We start from the raw sequence: 22,485 nt of genomic DNA on the forward strand, positions 1-22,485 counted from the left end.
AGTTCCTGTCTGTCAGTCTGCAAAGCTGACTTTTGGCATTAACAGGCAGAGACACCAGCCTTTTCTGGGGAAGAACATAATAAAGACTGTGCATAGTTGGGAGTAGGCTCTAAGCCAAGCTAGTGTGCAGATGTCTAAGGCCTTTATCTCCACTTGATACTAACAGGTAAGCTGCTCAGTTAAAGACCCAGTGTAATATCTGCATGCAGCTTGGTTGCAAGGTAAAGCCTAATTAAACCGAGAAGAAGAAATCAGAGGCTTTTGCAAGGTAGTAAGCACATGAGTTCATAGAAAAAATAAGCTAATACACTTACAGTTTTCTCTGTTCAGCAAAAAGAGGAAATATTACAATTTAACATTATGAATTTGGATCCTTTAATTCATTTGTTAGTAATATCTTTACTTTCCATCTTCAGTTCTTTAAAAAGAACAGAACTTACTAATGTAAGTAGAAGGCAACATATTTTTTTTCCTGAGGCCAAAGTGGAAGCATGGAGTATTTCAGATTGGTAGCTGAAACCTCAAAGACATCAAGACTTAACTACACATTCTTGAGGATTCTTGAAAGCAATATTCCCAAATGTAAAGTTTGCAATTGGTAAAAAAAAAAAAAAAAAAAAAAGTTCTAGCCCTTATGCTTACAGCAAGCAATTTTAGAAGCACAGATATTTGGAATGGAAGGAAGGACACTTGCCTTGCAGAGGGAGGGTTTACGATATAGTACTTTTTACTTGCATACAGCCCCAGCTGGGCTGTAAAACAGCCAGTTCTGGGCCACCCAGAACTGTAAAAACCTACTTGTGAACTTGTGGAAATCTACTGAGAGGATGACTCACTTCAAACCCTGTTTTTGTTGTGCTGAGACTACTAGCTCTACCTATGCTAGCTCAGACGCAGTATTACCAGAAGCAGTTCTGTCAGTTACAAGCAGCAGTGTAGACCTATGTTGAGTCCGCGGAAAGCTTACACCCTGGGTTCAGGAAGGAGTGTGAATGGCTCTGCAGTTCCCACAGGGTGATAAAATTTCAGAACACTGAAAAAGTAGCTACCAAACTTGACAGCTATTTTAACAGCAGAGGAAACCAGCAGATGCATCAATTGAAAATTCTTTTCTATCATTATAGGCAAAGTTATAAGTAATAGGGACATACTAAAGCATTAAAGTTGCTGCCAAGCATTAGTAAAGTAAGGGCTGAGATCTCTTGAAGGCGAACATTAAAAGCCATTTCTGTCTCTGTTCGAAATGAGATACAGCTCCATTTCCTTGACTGCCTCATATGCACCAGGCTAAGAGAATAAGTCAAAGACTATCACTTCAGCTGAAGGTTTTGTTTGCTATCCTGTACTACCATTAGCTACAGTGCCACAGTTCAGCCCTGTAACCATATTGGTAAACTTGGGTCCAGACTCTGAGCTGTATAAAGCTGTTCCAGGTCACAAGTACCAAAGGACTGTTAAAATATGACCTAATACTGTAATGTTTACCTAGGAACATATCAATCTGCAGAGAAGAGGCAGTGTTTTAGATTTGATGGTGATGTGTAGTGACTTCTGAAACCATCTCTCTTCTGTGTATTGTTTTTTCTTTAGAATTCCTTTTCTTCTGTCTATGTAATAGAATTTAAATAATTCAGTATATTCAGTATTTGGTCAGATCACCATATTTAACATTCTGGTGAGTATACCTTGTTCCTTTTTTTAGCAATAAACTTGTAGAGTAAGTCTAACAATCCACACTATATAACTAGCAAGTTGTTTTTTCCCTATGATAGCTAAAAGCAAGCCTGAGGAAGGAAGCACATCTCCAGCACCTCCTTCTGTTGCTTGTCCTGTCTGTGTAAACACATAAGCTTCATCCTCTGGATACAAAGGCCATGAATCATTGTGAATAATGGTATGGCTGAGTAGTACTGTTTGTGTAAGGTTCATGTAAGAGACCATGGGAAGGCACTGCCATGGGAGAGTTATGCTCTTAATACAACCTGCTTTTGAAGAAGGGTTAAGATTGAATTAAAGGAAAATTGCTACTGTTTTGCTCTGGGATGCTGATATTTTAAAAACAGAGAGTAATGCCTTCTCTCTCATTTTTGAGGGCAAAAGCAGTGGGGAATTGTTTGCTTTTGGGCTTTTTTTATCTTCTTCCTTACCACTATTTTAAGCACAGCAGGACATATTTTTTTTGGTAAAGAGACTGGAAATTAAAAAAGCAGTGCACTTGAATTTTAAAAGACCTGGAAGAGATTTCTGGAGTCATCACATGCGGCAAAAATTCCATTTGTAGAAAATCTGTCTACTGACTTCTGGGAAACTGAACTTTCTACCTGAGACTTTCCTTTTCCTCTAATGCATTTTTCTTCCCCTGTAACAGTGCTGCAACATGCCTGCCAGCAGCACTCTGGGTCCTGAGTCCCACTGTTTTATGGGTCAAGCGATGCACTCCAGCCTTGAACAGCAAAGTGCACCTGGCATGCTGTTTTTTGCCCTTACACATAAAAATGCCACATCTCTCAGCAGTCACTCAGGTTCACTCCATGGTCACCTCCATAGCTGATCTCTTTCCAATCTCTTCATTTCTCCATTCTCTGCTCACTTCACACTGTGAGCTAACATGCTGTCAGTCAAATCATTCTTTGCACCATTAAGCACTTGTCAGTTTACATCTTTCTTACTCGGTAGCTGTAGCAAATGAAAAGCTTAGCTTCTGATTCTTCCTATAAGTAATTCTCAGATTTTTTCAGCAGAAGGGTTTCCCCTTTGCCACTGATCAGCATGGTTTTATATCCCATATGCATTGATTTCTTTTCTCTGCATGATAGTTCTGGATTTGTACAGGTAGGTTCCTAGTTAATAGGGTTATCCTATGAAAAATTTGAGATGCCATTTTATCACAGAATGTACCCATGGAAAAGGGGGAGCATTGGATTTTCTTATATTTCTAATCTCATACAAAGACATTAGGGATTTATACATTGCCAGAACTTAGGCTGGAACACAGGAGAGACAGGATGTGGCCCTGGTGCCAAATCATGTAACTGTTCAGAAGGCACATTGCCTGGTACCCAATGGTGTGTGTACAGCTTGTCCCCAGCATTTCCCACATCCCTTAACATGCTGAACAGACATGGTCATCTTTTGCCCAGGACTGATTATATCTCCCCCCTTCTCTTGTCCTCTTCTTGGCTGGCCTGAAAATGTGCCTGAATCACAAAGGCTCCCTCATCACACTCACATATGCTTTTGAGGTAGGGAAGCATGACTTATTTTTGAAAGTGGTTTTCCTTTCCAGTATCCGCCTCTTCTGTCCTTGTGCCAGGCTAGTGGTGAAGGTTTTAAGGAGTTCCCAGAGGGAACTTTCAGGAAATAGCTTATTCTATTTGCAGAAATTCTTAGTATTTATAAAACTTCCATATGCAATCTTGCGCTTATGTCTCTGTCAGTATACTCCCACTGTGTAAAGTGATTGCTTTTCTTTCTCCCTCCCCTTTCCCCATGGGTTTCCTATTTTAGCAACTGTGCATCTACTTGCACTCTTATATACTTTCCTTATCCTTACTGCTTCCCACTTCATACAGCTACTGAAGCAATTGTGGGTCTTCTATTTAAAGAACTGTTCTTAGATTCTCATGTCAATTGATCAATAAATTATCAGTCAGATGCTGCATCTCAAAATGCTGAAAAACTGAACACATTGTGTAAACATGCAAGATTTTTATCTCAAGCTTCTGCTTCAGGAATTGGGGAGGTTTAATTACACCTGCGTAATTTTAAAATAGCAGTGTATTTGTTGCCAACACTAAAGCAAAATTTATTTCCTTTGACGGAATCTGTATACATTATCAAAGATACTGTCTTTTATCAGAGACAGAAGGAACAGTGATATTTTTTAACAGGTATGGGATGTCAGATCTTGGAATTATGGTGCTGGGTTTAAAGAGTCATTTTAATTCCCAGTCTGTTTCAGGTGGGAGTATTAATAGCAGAAGCCCCAAAGTATTAGTCTTGGAAGCTAGCTTTCACTACTGTCTGAAATCAGCAGTTCTAAAGCCAACATCTGACATTTCTGGTAACAGAGGATCCTGAAAGTCCATATAGCCTTGTGATAGCAGAGTGGCTGGGTGACAATTGGGCTGACCTCAGCCTTGCACCTGCCTGAGTGCAAATCAGTACCTGAACAGATTGCCATTAGCTGAAGATAGCTCTTGTGGGAAGAATAAAAAGTACCAATTTATATTTGCAATGAAAAAAAAGATATCTTAAACCATTGCGTTTTGCAACGGAAACAGCTGACTTCCAGTTTCTATGCTTTGATATAAGGTATGCTTCCTTTTTCCCATAACTCACCTACTAGAACTGTAACTGAAAATTCCTTTTTCTTACAGTCACAGCAAGAGATCTGCTTAGGCTGCAGTTGCTGCAGAAGTAGCAGGCTGCAATATTTCAGAGTCTTGAACAAAACTGGCTATTGTATCCTGTGGATGCACAAAAAAAAACCTTCTGGCTTTTTTACCTCTTTTTTTTTTTTCTTGTTTATTTGTAGGGTTTCTTTTCAACCACACATTTAACGTATTTATTGTGTATCAGCATTTATACCCCAGTATGTATAGGATCAGTAACAGGATTCCGGGACATTCGCTAAATGGCCTCTTTGTTTATAGCACTAACTTGATGAGCTTTTCCTGCCCCTTTGAAGACCTGCAACTTGCTTTTCTGGGCAGCTGAAAATAGCATAAGGCAATGGGTACCTTGCGAGGTTAACCCTCCTGCTGCCTGCCTTGAAGGGATTCCCCTTCTGCTATGCCACTGCAATAGTTTTGTTGTTGACTGTCTCTCAACTGCAGCATCTATTTTACAGCTTTCATGTGGTTCAGTCCATTGCAAACTGCATTAAAACCAAACAGAACTTCTTGTAGCCAGAACAAGGAAGAGGAGAGACCTGAATGTCCTCTCTTTGGGCTGTTGCTGTGCTGGTGTGGACCCTAAGGAAGGGTACTTTACATCATTCGTGTACAGACTAAAGAGAAAATCTGACCTGATGTTCTCTCAGGGAAGAGCAAAGGAAAAATAATAAAGTAGGAATAATTGGATGTCCTTTATATTAATTGGCAAAGGAAGGAACAGAGATAGCTCTGTACCTATCATGATTCTAGTCAAACTTATTTGAAAACAGGTATTAGGATGTTTCTTTTTTTAAAAAGACCTGAACAGAAGTTATTGTACAATTGGCTCAGTTCCAATTGCAAGATGTTGAATTATGTGGGTTGACCTTCACTATGGACTGGGATACCGTATTGTACAACAGCTGTAACATCTGGTGTTTTTGCTGCAAATGAGACAGTAAGACTCAGGATTGTGGTGCTCTTGGGCAGACCATAACTTCACTTTTTTTTCAATTTGTGTCACATCACATTAACAAAGCGCAATTATTCTTCAACAGTTTCCCCTTTTTCAAATTGCAAACTTGCTGATGTTTTACATGTTTAACTGTTTCCTAGGAGGTAAACACTTCCAGTAGTGGAACAGATTCCCTAACCAGTGGAGAGATTCCAAGGAGCAGGTCAGAGGGGACTTTGATTGATGTGGATGACCGGATGCCTTCTGGCAGCTACGGTACGTTTCTTCTGCTACTTTCTGTACTAAGGCTCTTGGCCTAAAGTCTTTATTTCTGAAAAACTCTAAATAATGTCAGGAGCTTTAAGTACTCTGTAAACCCCTGTACACGTCTTAAAGTTATTTTTTATTGCTTGTGTCTTGCACTACTCAGGCCATCGTAGATGTCTCTGAAGTCAGAACATTGGGGATTGTCACAAGGTCCCCTAGAATAAACTTGCTGTCATATAAGAGAAGTCCTCTGTCCTCTGCCACAGCAAACTCGGGTTAGACAGGTTAGCAGGAAGAGCTGGAGCCATTAACCTTGCATGAATAAATGTCAAGACAGGGAAGAGAAGAGGGAGTTCTTAGCCAAACTACATTAATTTTGGGATTTAAGAACCAGGAAGGCAAGGTAATTTTGGAGTTAGGCCAGTTTAAAAACCAGAGTCTCAGCAAAGTTGATTTAATCTCATTGCTGTTTTAACACAAAAGATAAGAAAATATTTGCCTCCACAAGGCAGGCATTCTCCTAGCTGTTTTGTCCAGCAGCAGATAGGAGTAACAGTGAACCTGGCACTTGCTGTGTGAGTTGAGAAGAAGGAATTGTTTCCTCTCTAACCTCTTGCACCCAGTAATCTGTGCTGTTACCTTGGCGTGAGAAAGTGTTCGGCCTAATGACTCAGGCTTTGTCAGAGTTTTCTGCTCACAATATTCCTGTAGAAACATACCCTTTAGGATATGGGAAAAAAAAACCAGGCTAAACCCCTCACATTTCTTTTGGGACTAGTTAATTTAATTTTTAATAGCTGATAATGATTTGACTATAATAGCATCACAGCACTAGGAAAGCTTTTGGCCTGCAAAACAAAAGGACTTTCCAGCTCCATCTGGTGGTTCTGGCCAAGGCTGGGTGTCCTGGGCTCGCTCTCCCCTGCAGCTCACCTGGAAGGCTCTTCTTCAAACAATGCCTTGCTGATGGGCAGCTGGGGAGCAGGTAAATTCCACTATGGTTCTTCCAAATTGGGATTTTTCTAGAACTGTGGAAAAAATTCATGGCTTTGGCTTTTTGTCACAATTCATGACAAATGAAATGGAAAAAAACCATACTAACATTTCTCTTTTTTTTTTTTTTTTGTGCATGAATGCACTGTCCTTGCAATTGAGCAACAATTAGTAACCTTGCAGATAGAAGTAATACTTAACGATATAGATATGCTGAAAGAATAGAAATGTTGAATTAAAATTCTTTACAAAGATGTACAAAGAATGGATAGATTAACCTTTATATATGTAGCAAAATAATGGAAAACTGAAGTAATGGAAACCCTCAGCCCAAAAAGCTGTAGATACTCTATTAGCTGCAAGAAGCATGAGTCTTAACCTATAAACCAACTTCTGTGAACAGTTATTAATATAAAATATAAGCACACCTTGCCTTCAGAAGAAATGAACATTAATTAAAAATAAGTATTTTTATTAAAAAATATATTTAAATATCACACCCCCCACTTGTCTATTAAAGTACAGTCTCAGAAAATTTAGTAGCCACAAAAACATTTCTCTCCAAACTTCAAATTGTATAAAACCTCATAAATGATAACAATTAATTCTTTTAATGGAAAGACAGTATAAATTCCACACACCCCAAGATAAATTCTAAGAGCACTGTTATCAATTAAATGCATGTGCACTAGCATGAAAAGGAATCCTGAATAGTACATTTGTCTGTACTGTCTGCAGTGTTTGAAAAATGAAACAGTAGTTATTTAATCTTTGCAGAGAGTTAGATAGAAAGGAAAGACATCCATGGCATTTTGTAAGAGGCCAAAGATTACCGGAATAGAAGGATTTAAACCTCATGGGACCTTAGCATACTTGATGCCAATTAATAGTCATAGGAGTTGATAACAATCAGCACCTTGCAGAAGATGCTTTACATCCTTCACCACTAATTTGTTAGCCATCTTTATATTAGCATAGATTCTTAATGCTACTTAGAAACCAATATTAATACTCTTTAAAAACTTGAAGGAGAAATATATAAATTATCTATTTGCATTTTAGGAGAATAAATTTAGTCACTTGTTAGCTTAACAGACTATCAGTTGGAAATTAATGGAATGTCTCAAGTCTCTGTGCTTTAGAAAATGCTTTTGTTTTTTCTTTGAAACAGATGTCAACGAAAGCAAATCAGATTTGGATATTGACTGGCCTGATGTATTCAGACATACCAATGTTTCCAAGACTAATCCCTTCTGGAATGAACTGTCAGCCTCCAACCCTTTTGTACATGACATAGCTGCTTCAAATAGAAATGAAAACTATAAATACCTTTCGATCTTAAAAGCAAAACCCTATTTATTCTCCAAAGTTTCTAGCAACATGGATTCTTTGGCTTCCTCAGGCGATGAGCTAGATATTGACTGTCTTCTAAGAAAGACTTCAGCAAGAAGATCTGGACGATCCAAGAGTGTCTCTGACTTCCTGGATATTGTTGATAACAGAAGATTTAATCCTCGCAAGACAACACCTCAAAACCCTATAGCTTTGGACATGGCATGGCTTCAAAATGATCGTGAAGCCTACAGGATGGCTTGGTTGAGTCACCGACAACTCACACGATCTTGTCTAGATTTAGAAGCCATGAGCCATAGTCCTGGATGGGCACAAACGCAAGCTACAGACATCCATGTAGTTTGTAAACTGAATCATGAAGGGGGTTCAGTACAGCTACCTGACTCAGATATCAACATTCATGTCCCTGTGGGTCATGTATTACCTGGGGAATTCCAAGAAGTCGGTTTAAAGGCTATCCTTAACCCTCCATCGTCATTTAACAATGAGATGTCTAGTACTGTAAGTCCTCTGATAGAACTTACACTGAGCAACCTCAGCACAAGGCAAGCCATTTTCCTAGAGGTGAAAGTCGCAGCTAAAGTGAAGAATGATCCACTCAGCCAAGTTATGAGTGACATTGTATGCTTTCTTAGTCTCAACAAAGAGGGGCCTTTTAAGAAGTTAGAGAATTGCTACACTTATCAAGATACCATACAAGTGAAACTAACGGACCTAAGTCATGTGATGTATGCAGTGATTGCTGTACAAGCAAACAAAATCCAGCCTCCAGCAACTAATGTCTGGGACTACGTTCATAGAACAGTCTCAGTTGGAATTTATGGCCCCAAACACATTCATCCATCTTTTACAGCAGTTTTTACAGTCTTTGGTCATAACTACATTCCAGGAAAACTCACCATTTGTGATATAAAAAAGGGAGGGAAAAACATGCCTCCCGTTGTATTTCAGCTGTGGGGAAAACACACATTTCTGCTTGAAAAGCCACAAGATCTAAACATTTCTTTGGTATCCTGTGATCCAGATTTTGAAGTGAAAATGGAAGAACAAAGCAAAAAAATTAAGGAGGAAGAGCTGAAATCTGGTGAACTGGTCCGTCAACAATTCCTGTTTTCCATGCTTGGATGTAAGGAGATGCATTTCTTTGTTTTCCTCGTTCAGATTAAAGTCTCAAAAAGTAGCCAAGTAACGCAGTTCCATGTTACAACTCCTGATCCAGCTCCAAAATTAAGTGGAATTATCAATAGGCCAAAGCACTTACAAAACTGCAAAGAAATCAAGTCTGAGCCGTGGCTTTTAATACCAACAGTTAAATACCCAAAGTTCCAAGATAAAGCCTTGAGTGTTAATACTTATGGAGTCGCTTTGAAAACTGTGTTACGTCAAAATAAGATTGACTATTTGCTAGAATATTTTAAAGGGGACACAATAGCACTTCTTGGTGAAGATAAAATAAAAGCTGTGGGACAAACTAAAGTAAAAGAGTGGTATGTGGGAGTTCTAAGAAAAAAGATTGGTCTTATACATTGCAAAAACATAAAAGTGATTTCCAAAGAACAAGCTATGGACACTGCTGATAGTGAGCTTACAACCAGGAATCTTGTTGAACAAATTGCATTGCCATTCAAAAAACTGACTTACATCTACTCAGTAGTTCTGTCTATGGTATCAGAGAGTGTTTATGACTGGAGAGCTTTGGCTGAGGTGCTAGGATATTCACATATGTGTTTGGATGACTTTAATGAGGCACATGCTGATAAAGAATCGGAGAGAGTTGCACATGTTGTCAAGAGGATGAAGGAAGACTGCCATGCTAACAAAAAAAAAAGACTATTTCTTTATGAGCTCATTGTTGTAAGTATTGCATGAATTAATGGTTACTGGGAATGCACTGAGAAGAAACTACTCAATAGTAATGTGTGAACAAGAAAACATGGTCCTGCACCCTTGTGGGAATCTTTACAGACCTGAACATATTACTAGAAGTTGTAGACACCTACAGATGGAAAATACATCCAGACTGTCATGAAGAATAAATAATACTTTGATGAATTAATTCTAAACAGTGCTCTGTAAATGTTCCAGGAACCTTGCTCATTTAGTAGGTTGACTGAGTTGAATTTAGTGGGGTTTTTTAAATAACCACGATTGAAATAGGTTTGTTATGGAAATCATCATGGTAAATTCCTTCCCTGAGCAATTCTTATTCCCATTGAGAAGTTTTCAGCAACCTTATAGTGTGGAAATGCCACTATCTATATACATTTTTGTAGCCTAAGTTGCATGTCTAATTTATCTTCATATATTTAAAGCAAGGAAATCTTGACCCACGTGTTAAAGACAAGATTTTCTATCGACACATGATAATTCTATAGTCAATGTTGTAGCAACCTAAGGACAATATTGCAAGTATTTCAGTACATATTTTCATGGGCCTTATTTGTAAGCCAATGAGCAACTTCTATGTGATTCAGAACAGTTACATGTGAATCATAGAATCATAGAATAGTTAGGGTTGGAAAGGACCTTAAGATCATCTATTTCCAACCCCCCTGCCATGGGCAGGGACACCCCACACTAAACCATGCCACCCAAGGCCTCATCCAACCTGGCCTATCAAAAGCAGTTTTATTCTAAATGCTTCCAGGTAATAGGTTGCATTGTTCACCACCTTAATTTACTTATGGATCTGTATGCAAATTAATCTGGAATTAATGATTACTCAACACTGTCCTTGGCTCTGACTGAAAAGTCTACCAGCCTATATAGGGACAGAAGAGACTTAGATTTCTGATATAAAACTAAAGTATTATAAAAGTGTGTGTTTAAAATTCACACTATAGCCTTTCATCTAGAGCCTTTTGACTTTTTTCTTTTTTACAATTACCCTGAATTGTAAACCTTAACAGGACTTACTTCTCACTAGACTATCCCCTTTGAAGTGCTGAAGTCACTTTCAGCAGGAATCAGAATATTTTGGTAGCAGTGGCCACTTAGAACTCTTAAGACTGCATTAGACTGTGTGGAATAAAACTGAGCAAGTATGAAGTGCAGTTTAATCCACCATACCTCTGTATGAAAAGGGGAGGGGGGAGTTAAAGGTGAAAATGATCCAGACTTTTAATTGAATACAGTGAAACAGAGTTCATTATAGAATAGGCAAAAGTGGGGAATAAACAGATTAATAATATGTCCTGTTTTGTTGAAATATGTATGATTTTGAAGTGCCAATGCAGGTCCCTATCTTTATAAAGCTAGACTTAAAACTAGATATCATCCATGTCACTTTTGGGTAGAATTTACTGGTCATTTCTTTCAATTAATGTCTTACTATTACATTTTATAGGGTTCTTGATTACGAGGGCAAAGACCAACTGAACAACTTTGCATCCACTTTGCCAAAGTATAGGGGGATTTGTCACTGTACACTATAGTCTGCTTCTTGCCTATTCTGCGTACCAAAGTTCTACTGCTTGCAATCAGGACTTTTATGGAAAAATGTTTTACAATTAAATCACACAAATGTCTAATTTCTTCAGAAATGCTTGATATTTTACTAAAAATCAGTTTCTAAAAAACAAGAAAAACTTAAGGACTTTGTTCTTGATCTTTCACTGAAAAAGTCAACGTTTTCAGTGGAATATTTTGCTGTTAATTTGAAGAGAAATAAAAAAACCCACCACCTATTTTTCTCCTTATCTCTTATCCAAACTAATAAAGAAAGGAGAACGCAACATACCTGCATTTCAGGGTTTCACTCCTGGAATGGTTTTAATTTGTTTGTTATTAATTTCTCATTTGACATGGAGGAGGGAAGAGTTTGATGCTTTCACTTCTGCTTAATGGTCTGCAAATTATCAGTTCTACGGAAGATGTAAATCAAAAGGTGCTGGCCAATGTAATCAATTATTTTCCATAAAAACAGCAGACAAAGGACCACACCTTAGTGTAATAGGGTTCTAACTTAATTTTTAAGTTTATGCCATGTTTCAAAAGCTAAATTTGTTGTCCCAGATATTTTTGTTGGAGAAGCATATTTTTCCTCCAAGCTTGGCAAGATCCATTTGACACTGGAATGATGAAGCACCTGAACGCCAACTTAATTTTTTCTTTCCCTTGTGGGCAGTTTTCCTCTGAAACTGTTGGCAACACCTTTTTGTAGGAAAAATAGTTACATATTTGTAAGAACACAGACAAAAAGCCCTCCTGTCTGCTTAGAAATGCAGAATAGTGCTATTAAATTATGATGTTCTTTTTTAATTACTGGTGAAGAAAAATTAAAGAAAATTATTGTTGCAGGCACTTTTGAAAATAGATTGCCAGGGATTAGTGGCACGTCTTACCCAGGACACCATCATTTTGACTTCAGCTGTCAAGCTTGGCAAATACTGGCGTGAGCTTGCGGAGAAGTTAGCTCGACTCACAAAGCATCAAATTGAGGCTTATGAAGTACCCCACCAGGGGAAAAATGGGGCAGTAGCTCTGGAGGTAAGGCTCAGAGGTAATGGTGTGTGCATACTTTCTCCTCTGAACAAACACAGCCAGAGATCTTTCTTCTTCTTTGCTTTGTGCACTTCTTTCTTTTTGCAGTTTGGCCTCTTCATTTAATTCAATTTTAAATTTAATTTTGCAGTTTGGCTTCCTCATATAACTGTTTTGACCTCCTCATTTAAGTCTTTCAATACGAGGAATTCTCTCCAACTTTTGCTTGCAATTGTCTAGATATTCCTTTGCAGCCAGTTGTTCCGTGTTATTGTGCCAAATAAATTGGCTGTGGACATCCTGGTCTCCCTCTTGAGCTTCAGCTTTTTATTCCCACACCAAGGGCCACATTTAGTCCCTTCTTACTGTCCTGTTCACTTGTTAATCTTACTCACTTCAGTGTTGTCATTTCAGACTCAATCAGGAAGTCCATCCAGTCCTTTCAGGAGCTGCTTCAAATCACCCTTAATACAGTTTTTGCTCTTTCCACTGAAAGGAAGCTTATCTCCACCATTAACACTTTTCTGTTCCTGTGTCATATTTGTCATCATTTAGCTTGAGTAGTATGACAAAAGGTTGGAATCTCTGACACTAATTCCACTTCTGTCCTATTATATAAACAGGGCAAATCCATGTTTTAATTTCATAGTTTGTCAGGCAGGTCATGCTATTTATTCTTCTTTGTAAAGCACCCTGCTTATACAAAAGTATGAGTACTAAATAAAAGTCAGGTTGTCCTCGTAGATCTCTAGTGCCATTTGAGGTGCCCAGATGTACCCATGGCATCCGTGCAATGTCAGATATGTCACAAGACAGGGTGAGCCCTTGTCCATGTCTCTGAGCTGAGGCCCAGCCTGTGCTCCTGGCACAGGTTCCCTGGGCAACCAAGTTTCTTCCTGCACTTCCCTAACACCAAAACATCCAATAGATCCATTGTTGCCCATAGAGTTATGTGCCAATGACTTCTAGGTCCCAGACTGGGCATTATCCTAATATCCTCTTATATAACAGCTGCTGAATGATGCTCAGGCTGACCTGCCTCTAGTGCTTATATTCAGGCTCAACTCTCTCTCTGCCTGTACCATCATTCCCTGATCATTGCAGGTAATACACATGATCCAGCCTGAGTTCCTTCTCTCTCACCTTTCCATTCCAAAGAAATCACTATTTCCCATTCACATTTTCACAATACTCAAGATAATTTTGTGCCTCTTCCTCTGATCTTACTTACAGCTATTTTGTCTATTTATTTATTTATTTCACTTATTCTGGGTATATTGCTTGTGTCTGGATGCGCCTTCCACCTTACGTTGTATTTTTTTCCATCAGAAAACTTCAGGTCTACCATTGCTAGTTTGCTACTCTCTTTTACTGAAAAAAATCACCATGTTTTTGCACTCAAATCCAACATAATATGAATGCTTCTCATTTCCATTATGTTGGTTTGTTCTGTTGGGGTTTTTTTTTATTTTTTACAGTTATGAAGTGCCTTGTCTAACTTCCTAGAATTTTGTTGTACTTACTAAGCTTTCTGTGCTTGTCTGACAGAACTCCAGCTTTCTACAGAAGGAATTATAGACCTGAACGATTTGTGACTTTACTGGTCTCCATGGTATTTGGAAATGTTTTCTCCTTTGCTAACAGACAGTGCAACTAAAATGATCTTAAAACTCTTTTTCCAGTGCCATACCTTTTTATTTTTATTTATATATGACTGTATATATATAAATATATTAAAAATATGTATATTTACTTTGTTTTGAATGGGTGTCTACTTCTGTGAAGCCCATCTTCTGCCTCATGCACCCTATTGATTTATTTTTAAGAGCATTTTGTATTATTTTAATGATAAAACACCTACAAAATTCTCTGCCTTTCAATAACAGTGTCTTCTGCCAGAATACAGAATAGTTGAGTTTATCATAAAACCCCCAGTAATATAGTATGTTCCATTTTTTAAGAGAACATTCAACAAACAATGAAAAATCAGAATTTTGCTTTATTATGTCATTTTTCAAGGCTTAGGGTGTGCTCATGGGGAATTTATTGGTTTTGTGTGAGATTTGTAATAGCATTTGCCCACATAGGTGTGAGTTCCAACCACATCAGGTTTCTGACACTGGTATTTCATGTGAATACTCAGCATCCTCCCTATCCTTTGAATCTAACCTTAAATTTCAGTACTTTTTACTGAATTTCAGTGCTTTCTTCAGACCTCTGAACTTCTCAGTGCCCTGGTTAATTGAACTTCTACATACAGAAAGCAATATTCTGTTTACAAAGCTTTGTGCATGTTGTTCAGCAGGAATTCAAAATGAATGTAGCTAATGCAGTGTAAATTGCTATCTTTGTGGAGATTCCCCCAGCATTGTTACAAAGTTAGCATTAGTCTCACTAATCTCGAGATGATTGCTGATCATCACTTTTACTTAACAGGTATAAAAGAACCCTGATTAAAACAATCTTTTGCCAGCCTGGAATTTTCTAATGGAAAAACTTTACCCTTAATAGTAGTTGTTGGTGTGAAAACAGGAAACCCAGCAAAGATTGGGGTGTAATAAGTTTTTTTTCATTAATTATTGTGGATTATCTGAAAGCATTAATTAATTAACCATCAAAGACTGTGTACTATCAAGAGGATTGATTGGTTGAAAAATGTTTCTGCTTTTAATTTTTCTTATAGTGGGAGAAATCTTCTCCTAGGTGATCACAGAGGCAGCTTGAGGTGCATACAATTGGTGCCTAGTTTTTGAAGTGCTTTTCATCAGTAAATTCCAAATCACTTTATAGAGGATGTAAGTATCATTATTACCTTGTCTCTAAATTGGAGAGACACCAATTTGATAGATGGACCACTCGGTGGATAAAGAACTGGCTGGATGGCCGCACACAAAGAGTTGTAGTTAATGGCTCAATGTCCAGTTGGAGACCAGCAACGAGTGGTGTCCCTCAGGGATCGGTTTTGAGACCGGTCTTCTTCAACATCTTTGTCGATGATACCAAGCTGTGTGGTTCGGTTGATACGCTGGAGGGAAGGGATGCCATCCAGAGGGATGTTGACACACTAGTGAGGTGGGCTGATGCCAACCTCATGAAGTTTAACTGTGTCAAGTGCAAGGTCCTACACCTGGGTCGGAGCAATCCCAGGCACAGCTACAGGTTGGGCAAAGAAGAGATTCAGAGCAGCCCTGTGGAGAAGGACTTGGGGGTGTTGGTTGATGAGAAACTTAACATGAGCCGGCTTCAGTGTGTGCTCGCAGCCCAGAAAGCCAACCGTATCCTGGGCTGCATCAAAAGGAGCGTGACCAGCAGGTCGAAGGAGGTGATCCTGCCCCTTGACTCTGCACTCGTGAGACCTCACTTGGAGTATTGTGTGCAGTTCTGGTGTCCTTAACATGAAAAGGACATGGAACTGTTGGAACAAGTCCAGAGGAGGGCCACGAGGATGATCAGGGGACTGGAGCACCTCCCATATGAAGACAGGCTGAGAAAGTTGGCGCTGTTCAACCTGGAGAAGAGAAGGCTGCGTGGAGACCTCATAGCAGCCTTCCAGTATCTGAAGGGGGCTTATAAGGATGCTGGGGAGGGACTCTTCATTAGGGACTGTAATGACAGGACAAGGGGTAATGGGTTAAAACTGAAACAGGAGAAGTTTAGATTGGATATAAGGGGGAAGTGCTTTACTGTGAGGGTGGTGAGGCACTGGAATGGGTTTCCCAGGGACATTGTGAATGCTTCATCCTTGGCAGTGTTCAAGGCCAGGTTGGATGAGGCCTTGGATCGCATGGTTTAGTGTGAGGTGTCCCTGCCCATGGGAAGGGGGTTGGAACTAGATGATCTTAAGGTCCTTTCCAACCCTTACTATTCTATGATTCTATAATTCTACCTACTCATCAGAGGCAGTGGGAGCAGAGGGAAAACTCATGCACACACTTGAGATGAGACATGCCCAGGATACTGTAGTGATTTAATATTTTGCCTGAAAATCTTCTTTGATATAATTCAGGAAGGTCAATGCAATTCATTTCATCAATGCATGCAAATATGTGGATGTGGAGAAGAAACCTTGTTTGTATTGTTAGCTCAGTGTGGTGAATGTGTAGATTATTGCTGATATAATCATGCTTCACTAATGACCAGTTTATAAGATTTTTGTTCCCCCTTTCTTATATTTTTTTTTAATAAAAGAAAAAAAAATCAATTGTGACAGAGTAGAAGAAACCTGCATTTGTATTTTACACATATTTTGGCCAATTGTCCAACTGCAGTGTCAGACTGACCTTTAGCATAAGGCAAAGCAACAGCATGTTTTCATGCTTGCTGTCTTTCATATTCTAGTGAAGACAGAACACTGTACTCCTATTCGTCTTGGCCTAGCAGGAATATAAGTAGAGCAAGCAGGAGACAGAGAAAAGACATAGGAAGCAGCAGAATATGAGGAAATCCCAGCTTCTCTTGTTGGCTGCCTTGGTTATCAAACTAAAAATAAGACCATAGAAACTTTCTAGTCTCAGCATAAATGCAAGGTGAAAACAGGGTGAGCTGTTTTAGTTCATTAGAATATGCTGTAATATATAGTATTTACAGTAGTACATTAAAAAACTTATTTTTCAAAATAGACTGTTTAATAAAAGGAAAGAATTCATCACTCTCCTTCTTCTCACCTGTCACTTTTCTTTCCTCCTTTTGTAACCTTAATGGTTACGACTTAATCTAGATTTCCTTAAACGAGAGCTAGACACCATTCATTTTGGGTAAATGATAATACTCTTTCCTCCTGTAGACCTAAATGAGAAACTTCACTGAAAGCACTTTTTTATGGCTTAAACTGAAGGAAGAAGCCAGACGAATCAAACTGTGAGACATGCTAATGGGGATATGATTTTGTATTTGGGGATAGGAGAGAAAAGCAGTAGAAGCTAAGGGAGATGTTTACAGAAACTATTACAAAATTAATCTTAGTGTATGTTGCAAGTTCTTAGCCCAAATGTGGAGAAAATCTCAGAACTATGAGCAACGGAATCTTCCTGCTACTCAGTTCCACAAAGGTTGAGGTAAATAAAGCTTATATCAAGGAAGCAGAGCTTTATGGTTTTTTTTATTTGTAAACTAAGAGGATAGTATTAAGGAAATAACCAATTTCCTCCTGAATTATTCTTCAGAACAATGAAAACTGATTTTCCATTAAAAAAGAATAAAATGTTAAAAAAAAAATGGACTTCCTGATCACTTTGTATTTGATTTTGTATATATGCAAATAAATGTGCACACATCAGTCCATATGCTTTTATTACAGTGCATAAGTGTGTTCGTGTTAAAAAAGCAAATGCCAGAGCCTTCTAGGACAGTTTTTGTGGCTTTTTGTATGTATCATCCCTGCAATTCCTAACTTGATTGCTATTTGCCAGACCTTTATTGTCAGTGAGGAGTGGGAAACTAGCAAGTGAATAGCCCAAGTTAAATTTGGAAAAGCAGCATCTGGGAAAACAATCTTTTTGTTTGTAAACTGAGCAGACCATGAACACCAGCACTTTGAAAGATGTAAGTCCTGCTTGGTATTTGAATCATGTTGTCACAACTTAGTTAATGCCACTAGATCAATGACAAATTACACTTGCTAAGGATCTCCTCCATATTTGTTTAGCATAAAACATATTGTAGCTTGCAATAAGGAGTACTGGTAGCCTACCTTTTAATTTCCTTTGTTACTTGCAGGACTCTTTCTAAACTGCATGTCCTGATTTTAAAAGATTAATTATAAAAGCTTTTGACTCTCCTGCTTTTACATGCCACGTGATGGCATTCCCTGACACTGAGGTCAGACTGACAGGCCTGTAGTTTTCTGGATCCTCCTTTTGACCATTCTTGTAGATAGATTTGATAGATTAGATAGATAGATAGATAGATTTGCTAACCTCCAGTCAACTGGGACCTCCCAGTTAGCCAGGGCTGCTGACAAATGATGGGAAGTGGCTCAATGAGTCTTTGTGCCAGCTGCTTCAGTACCCTTAGGTAGATCCTATCTGGCCCCATAGACCTGTGTGTGTCCAAGTGCTGTAGCAGGTCGCTAATCATTTCCTCTTACATTATGGGGGCTTCATTCAGCTCCCCATCCCTGTCTTCCATCTCATGGAGCTGGGTACCCAAAGAACAACTGGTCTTACTACTAAAGACTGAGGCAAAGACAAGTACCTCATCCTTTCCATCATCCTTTGTCACTATGTTACCTCCAACATCCAATAAAATATGGAGGTTCTCCTTAGCTCTACATTAGTTGCCAATGTATTTCTAAAACACTTTTTTATTGTCTTTTACGTTAGTAGCCAGATAAAGCTCTAGTTGGGCTTTGGCCCAACTTCCAGCTTCTGTTACTGGAAAACCTTTCTGTAAAGGTAAGAAGCAAGTTTAAAAGTTCCAGGTTAAGTAGAGGGACAGTAGGATGTTGATTAGTGAGACCAAAGGAGGCATTAACCACCAAAAACACAGCCAGACTCCAAAAGGGAAACTGCTGTTGGCTATGCATTGCAAAAATGACCTAGGGTCTTTCTTTCTATCGCTGTTCTTTGAGTTATACTTTCAGACACGGATATATTTTGGATTGGTGATAATCATCTGAATGAAGAATTTCTCTTTCTTTACCCCTCTAAGGATTTGAAAATTTCATAGAAATGAAGTATATAAGGTTACTGGAGTTTATATATCACCATGCCTTTTATGATAAAGCATTTCAGTGTGGCTAGGGATCAAATACCTATTTTCTTTTTTCTTTTCTATGATTTTTCTACCATTGGAAAGATTTAGCTTTTTTTTTTTTATTTTCTTAATAATTCAATTTCTGCAACTAAACCTTTTAATTTTTTCCCCTTTTATTTTCAGATGATGTGGAAACCTGCATATGACTTCCTGTACACGTGGGCTGCCCATTATGGAGACAGTTACAGGGATGTCTTACAAGACCTGCAATCAGCCTTGGATAAAATGAAAAACCCAGTAACAAAACATTGGCGAGAGTTAACTGGAACGTTGATTCTTGTGAACTGCCTGGAGGTGTTAAGGGCAAGTGCTTTCTCCAAAACGGAGGAAGAATAGATTACCAAGATATGTTTTGGGAAATTTTTTTGGGAAACTGTACTGCTGATACCTGTGTTTCAGTGATGCTTGCAGAGTACAACAGAATGCAGCTTGCTTTACCTGAGCTGATGTTGGGTCAAGCCCCACAGTTCTTGCATATAGTTCACCGAATCTTGCTACTGAGTAAATAAGAAAAGAGGAAGGGATTAAACTAGTAAGGTCAACAAAAATTACATGAATTCTACAGGGTAGTTTCTACAAGGAGCTATTTCTGATTGCACTGACTTCTATGTGGAGATCACTTTCAAACCCAGAACAGTGCATGGATGAGTTCAGCCTGTGGGGCCTAGGCTTACATTGTTTTCAGTGAAGTATTAAAATCTAAACATTTAATACATTATTTTAGTTAGTGCCCAAACCCCTCAACTGTATGTCAATGGGTGCAGGTTAGCCTGGAAAAAACTTTAGGATTCTTTTACACTCAACTGGGACAGAAGTAACCTTATCTCTCACAAAACAGGGATTCAAGAGTTATTTGCACCTGGAAATATTTGCTCAGTCCTCCAAAAAGAGCTTTTTTTGAAAACTGGAAGAGAGGCAATTTGGTGGTCGAAGGTGACTTGATTTGTTTGGTTTGTTGATGTAACTCAAGAGGGTTTGTGTCTTTTTATTTATTGATTTATTTATTTTAATTCCAACAAATCTGTCTCGATTTGGCTGAGTAGAAATTCAGGAAGCCTTCTTGGTGTACACTGCCCATCCCTCTCATTATTTGCTTATTCCTACTCTTGTTATTAAATAGGTAAATAGGGAAGAGTGTAATGTACAAGGGCTATAGAGAGTTCATACCTGTTTCTGTTTACCATTTTCTTCTGCCTTACTGTATGAATAATATGGATGATGGCTATTATTTTCGCAAAAATAGTTAACAATGGGGTGTTTTAAATTAATTTATTTATGCAGCAATTAATCATCATTAGTTATATATTCTAAAAAGAACACTGCTTAGATGCTATCAATAAAAATCTTTCAATTACTGAATATAGCTTATCATAAATAGAGAAAGTACAGGCTGAATAATAACTTCAGGCTAACCAACTTCTTTTTTTTTTTAACATGTTAAATATATTTTTAGTTAAGTGGCAGATCTAAGAGGTTAAAGCTATTTTGAGCACCTTTGATCAACATTGGTTGAGAAATATCAGCAAATACTCATGACAACCAGCTGAAATGAAAACTGGCATTCTGACATCACTTACAGTTGACAAGACAAAGACAAATTCTTTCAGGAGTACCACAGAATAGTAGCATTTCAGTCCAGAACATTTGCTTCCACTGTTATCTCAGTTGATCTCTACTAAGATGGGAGGTTTTGTGATTCTAAAACAAAACAGTAAACTTCAACACTTCTCTTCCTCTCCCATTTCCTCAAACCTGCTTTCTTTACTGCTTTCACTAAGCTTTCCCAAAGCATGCATAACTCAGGAAGGAGGCTGAGGAAAGAGCATTTGCTCCAGTAACAGAGGGTCACTCATCAGAAAACCCTTTAGCATCAGGGAATGACTCTACTAGTTTGTGTACAAGTTACCCTGTGGACTTGCTTCTGATTTGCATGAGGATATTTGTGTTTTCTGATCAAGGAAAGGTATCACAGTATCACAGTATGTTAGAGATTGGAAGGGACCTCAAAAGATCATCTAGTCCAATCCCCCCGCCAGAGCAGGAACACCTAGATAAGGTTACATAGGAATGTGTCCAGGCGGGTTTTGAATGTCTCCAGAGAAGGAGACTCCACAACCTCCCTGGGCAGCCTGTTCCAGTGTTCCGTCACCCTCACTGAAAAGTTTCTTCTCAAGTTTAAGTGGAACCTCTTGTGTTCCAGTTTGTACCAATTACCCCTTGTCCTATCGTAGTTTGCCACTGAGAAGAGCCTGGCTCCATCCTCGTGACACTCCCCCTTCATATATTTATATACACTAACAAGGTCACCCCTCAGTCTCCTCTTCTCCAAACTATAGAGACCCAGCTCCCTCAGCCTTTCCTCATAAGGGAGATGCTCCACTCCCTTAATCATCTTAGTTGCCCTGCGCTGGACTCTCTCCAGCAGGTCCCTGACCTTTTTGAACTGAGGGGCCCAGAACTGGACACAATATTCCAGATGCGGTCTCACCAGGGCAGAGTAGAGGGGAAGGAGGACCTCTCTCGACCTACTGACCACCCCCCTTCTAATACACCCCAGGATGCCATTGGCCTTCTTGGCCACAAGGGCACAGTGTTGGCTCATGGTCATCCTGCCGTCCATTAGGACCCCCAGGTCCCTCTCCCCTACACTACTCTCTAACAGGTTGTTCCCCAACCTATATTGGAACCTGGGGTTGTTCCTGCCCAGATGCAGGACTCTACACTTTCCCTTGTTATATTTCATCAAGTTTCTCCCTGCCCACCTCTCCAGCCTGTCCAGGTCTCGCTGGATGGCAGCACAGCCTTCTGGCGTGTCAGCCACTCCTCCCAGCTTAGTGTCATCAGCAAACTTGCTGACAGTACACTCAATTCCCTCATCTAAATCATTGATGAATATATTAAATAATACTGGTCCCAATACTGACCCTTGAGGCACTCCACTAGATACAGGCCTCCAACTAGACTCCGCCCCATAGACTACAACTCTCTGGCTTCTGTCCTTCAGCCAGTTCGCAGTCCACCTCACTACCTGATCATCCAGGCCACACTTCCTCAATTTAGCTATGAGGATGCTGTGGGAGACTGTGTCAAATGCTTTGCTGAAGTCAAGGTAGACCACATCCACCGCTCTGCCATCATCCATCCACAATGTTATTTCCTCATAAAAGGCTATGAGGTTGATCAAGCATGACTTCCCCTTGGTAAAGCCATGCTGACTGCCTCTCATAACCCTCTTATCCTTGATATACCTTAAGATGGCATGAAGGATAAAGTGTTCCATCACTTTCCCAGGGATGGAGGTGAGGC

At 39.1% G+C, this 22,485-nt stretch overlaps 1 protein-coding gene across 1 annotated transcript; it reads left to right on the forward strand.

Moving 5' to 3' along the window:
* Positions 1–5,270: 5,270 nt before the first annotated feature.
* On the forward strand, positions 5,271–19,647 carry MACC1 (MET transcriptional regulator MACC1; the record flags this gene model as incomplete). Its single annotated transcript, XM_080609602.1, has 5 exons — positions 5,271–5,285; positions 5,493–5,607; positions 7,763–9,798; positions 12,244–12,432; positions 19,303–19,647. 5 exons carry the CDS (start codon positions 5,271–5,273, stop codon positions 19,513–19,515), a joined length of 2,568 nt encoding a protein of 855 aa, XP_080465728.1. The 3' UTR covers positions 19,516–19,647.
* Between the last annotated feature and the right edge of the window lie 2,838 nt (positions 19,648–22,485).

Source organism: Psittacula echo, assembly GCF_963264785.1.
Source record: "Psittacula echo genome assembly, chromosome: 2".
Classification (NCBI taxonomy): domain Eukaryota; kingdom Metazoa; phylum Chordata; class Aves; order Psittaciformes; family Psittacidae; genus Psittacula; species Psittacula echo.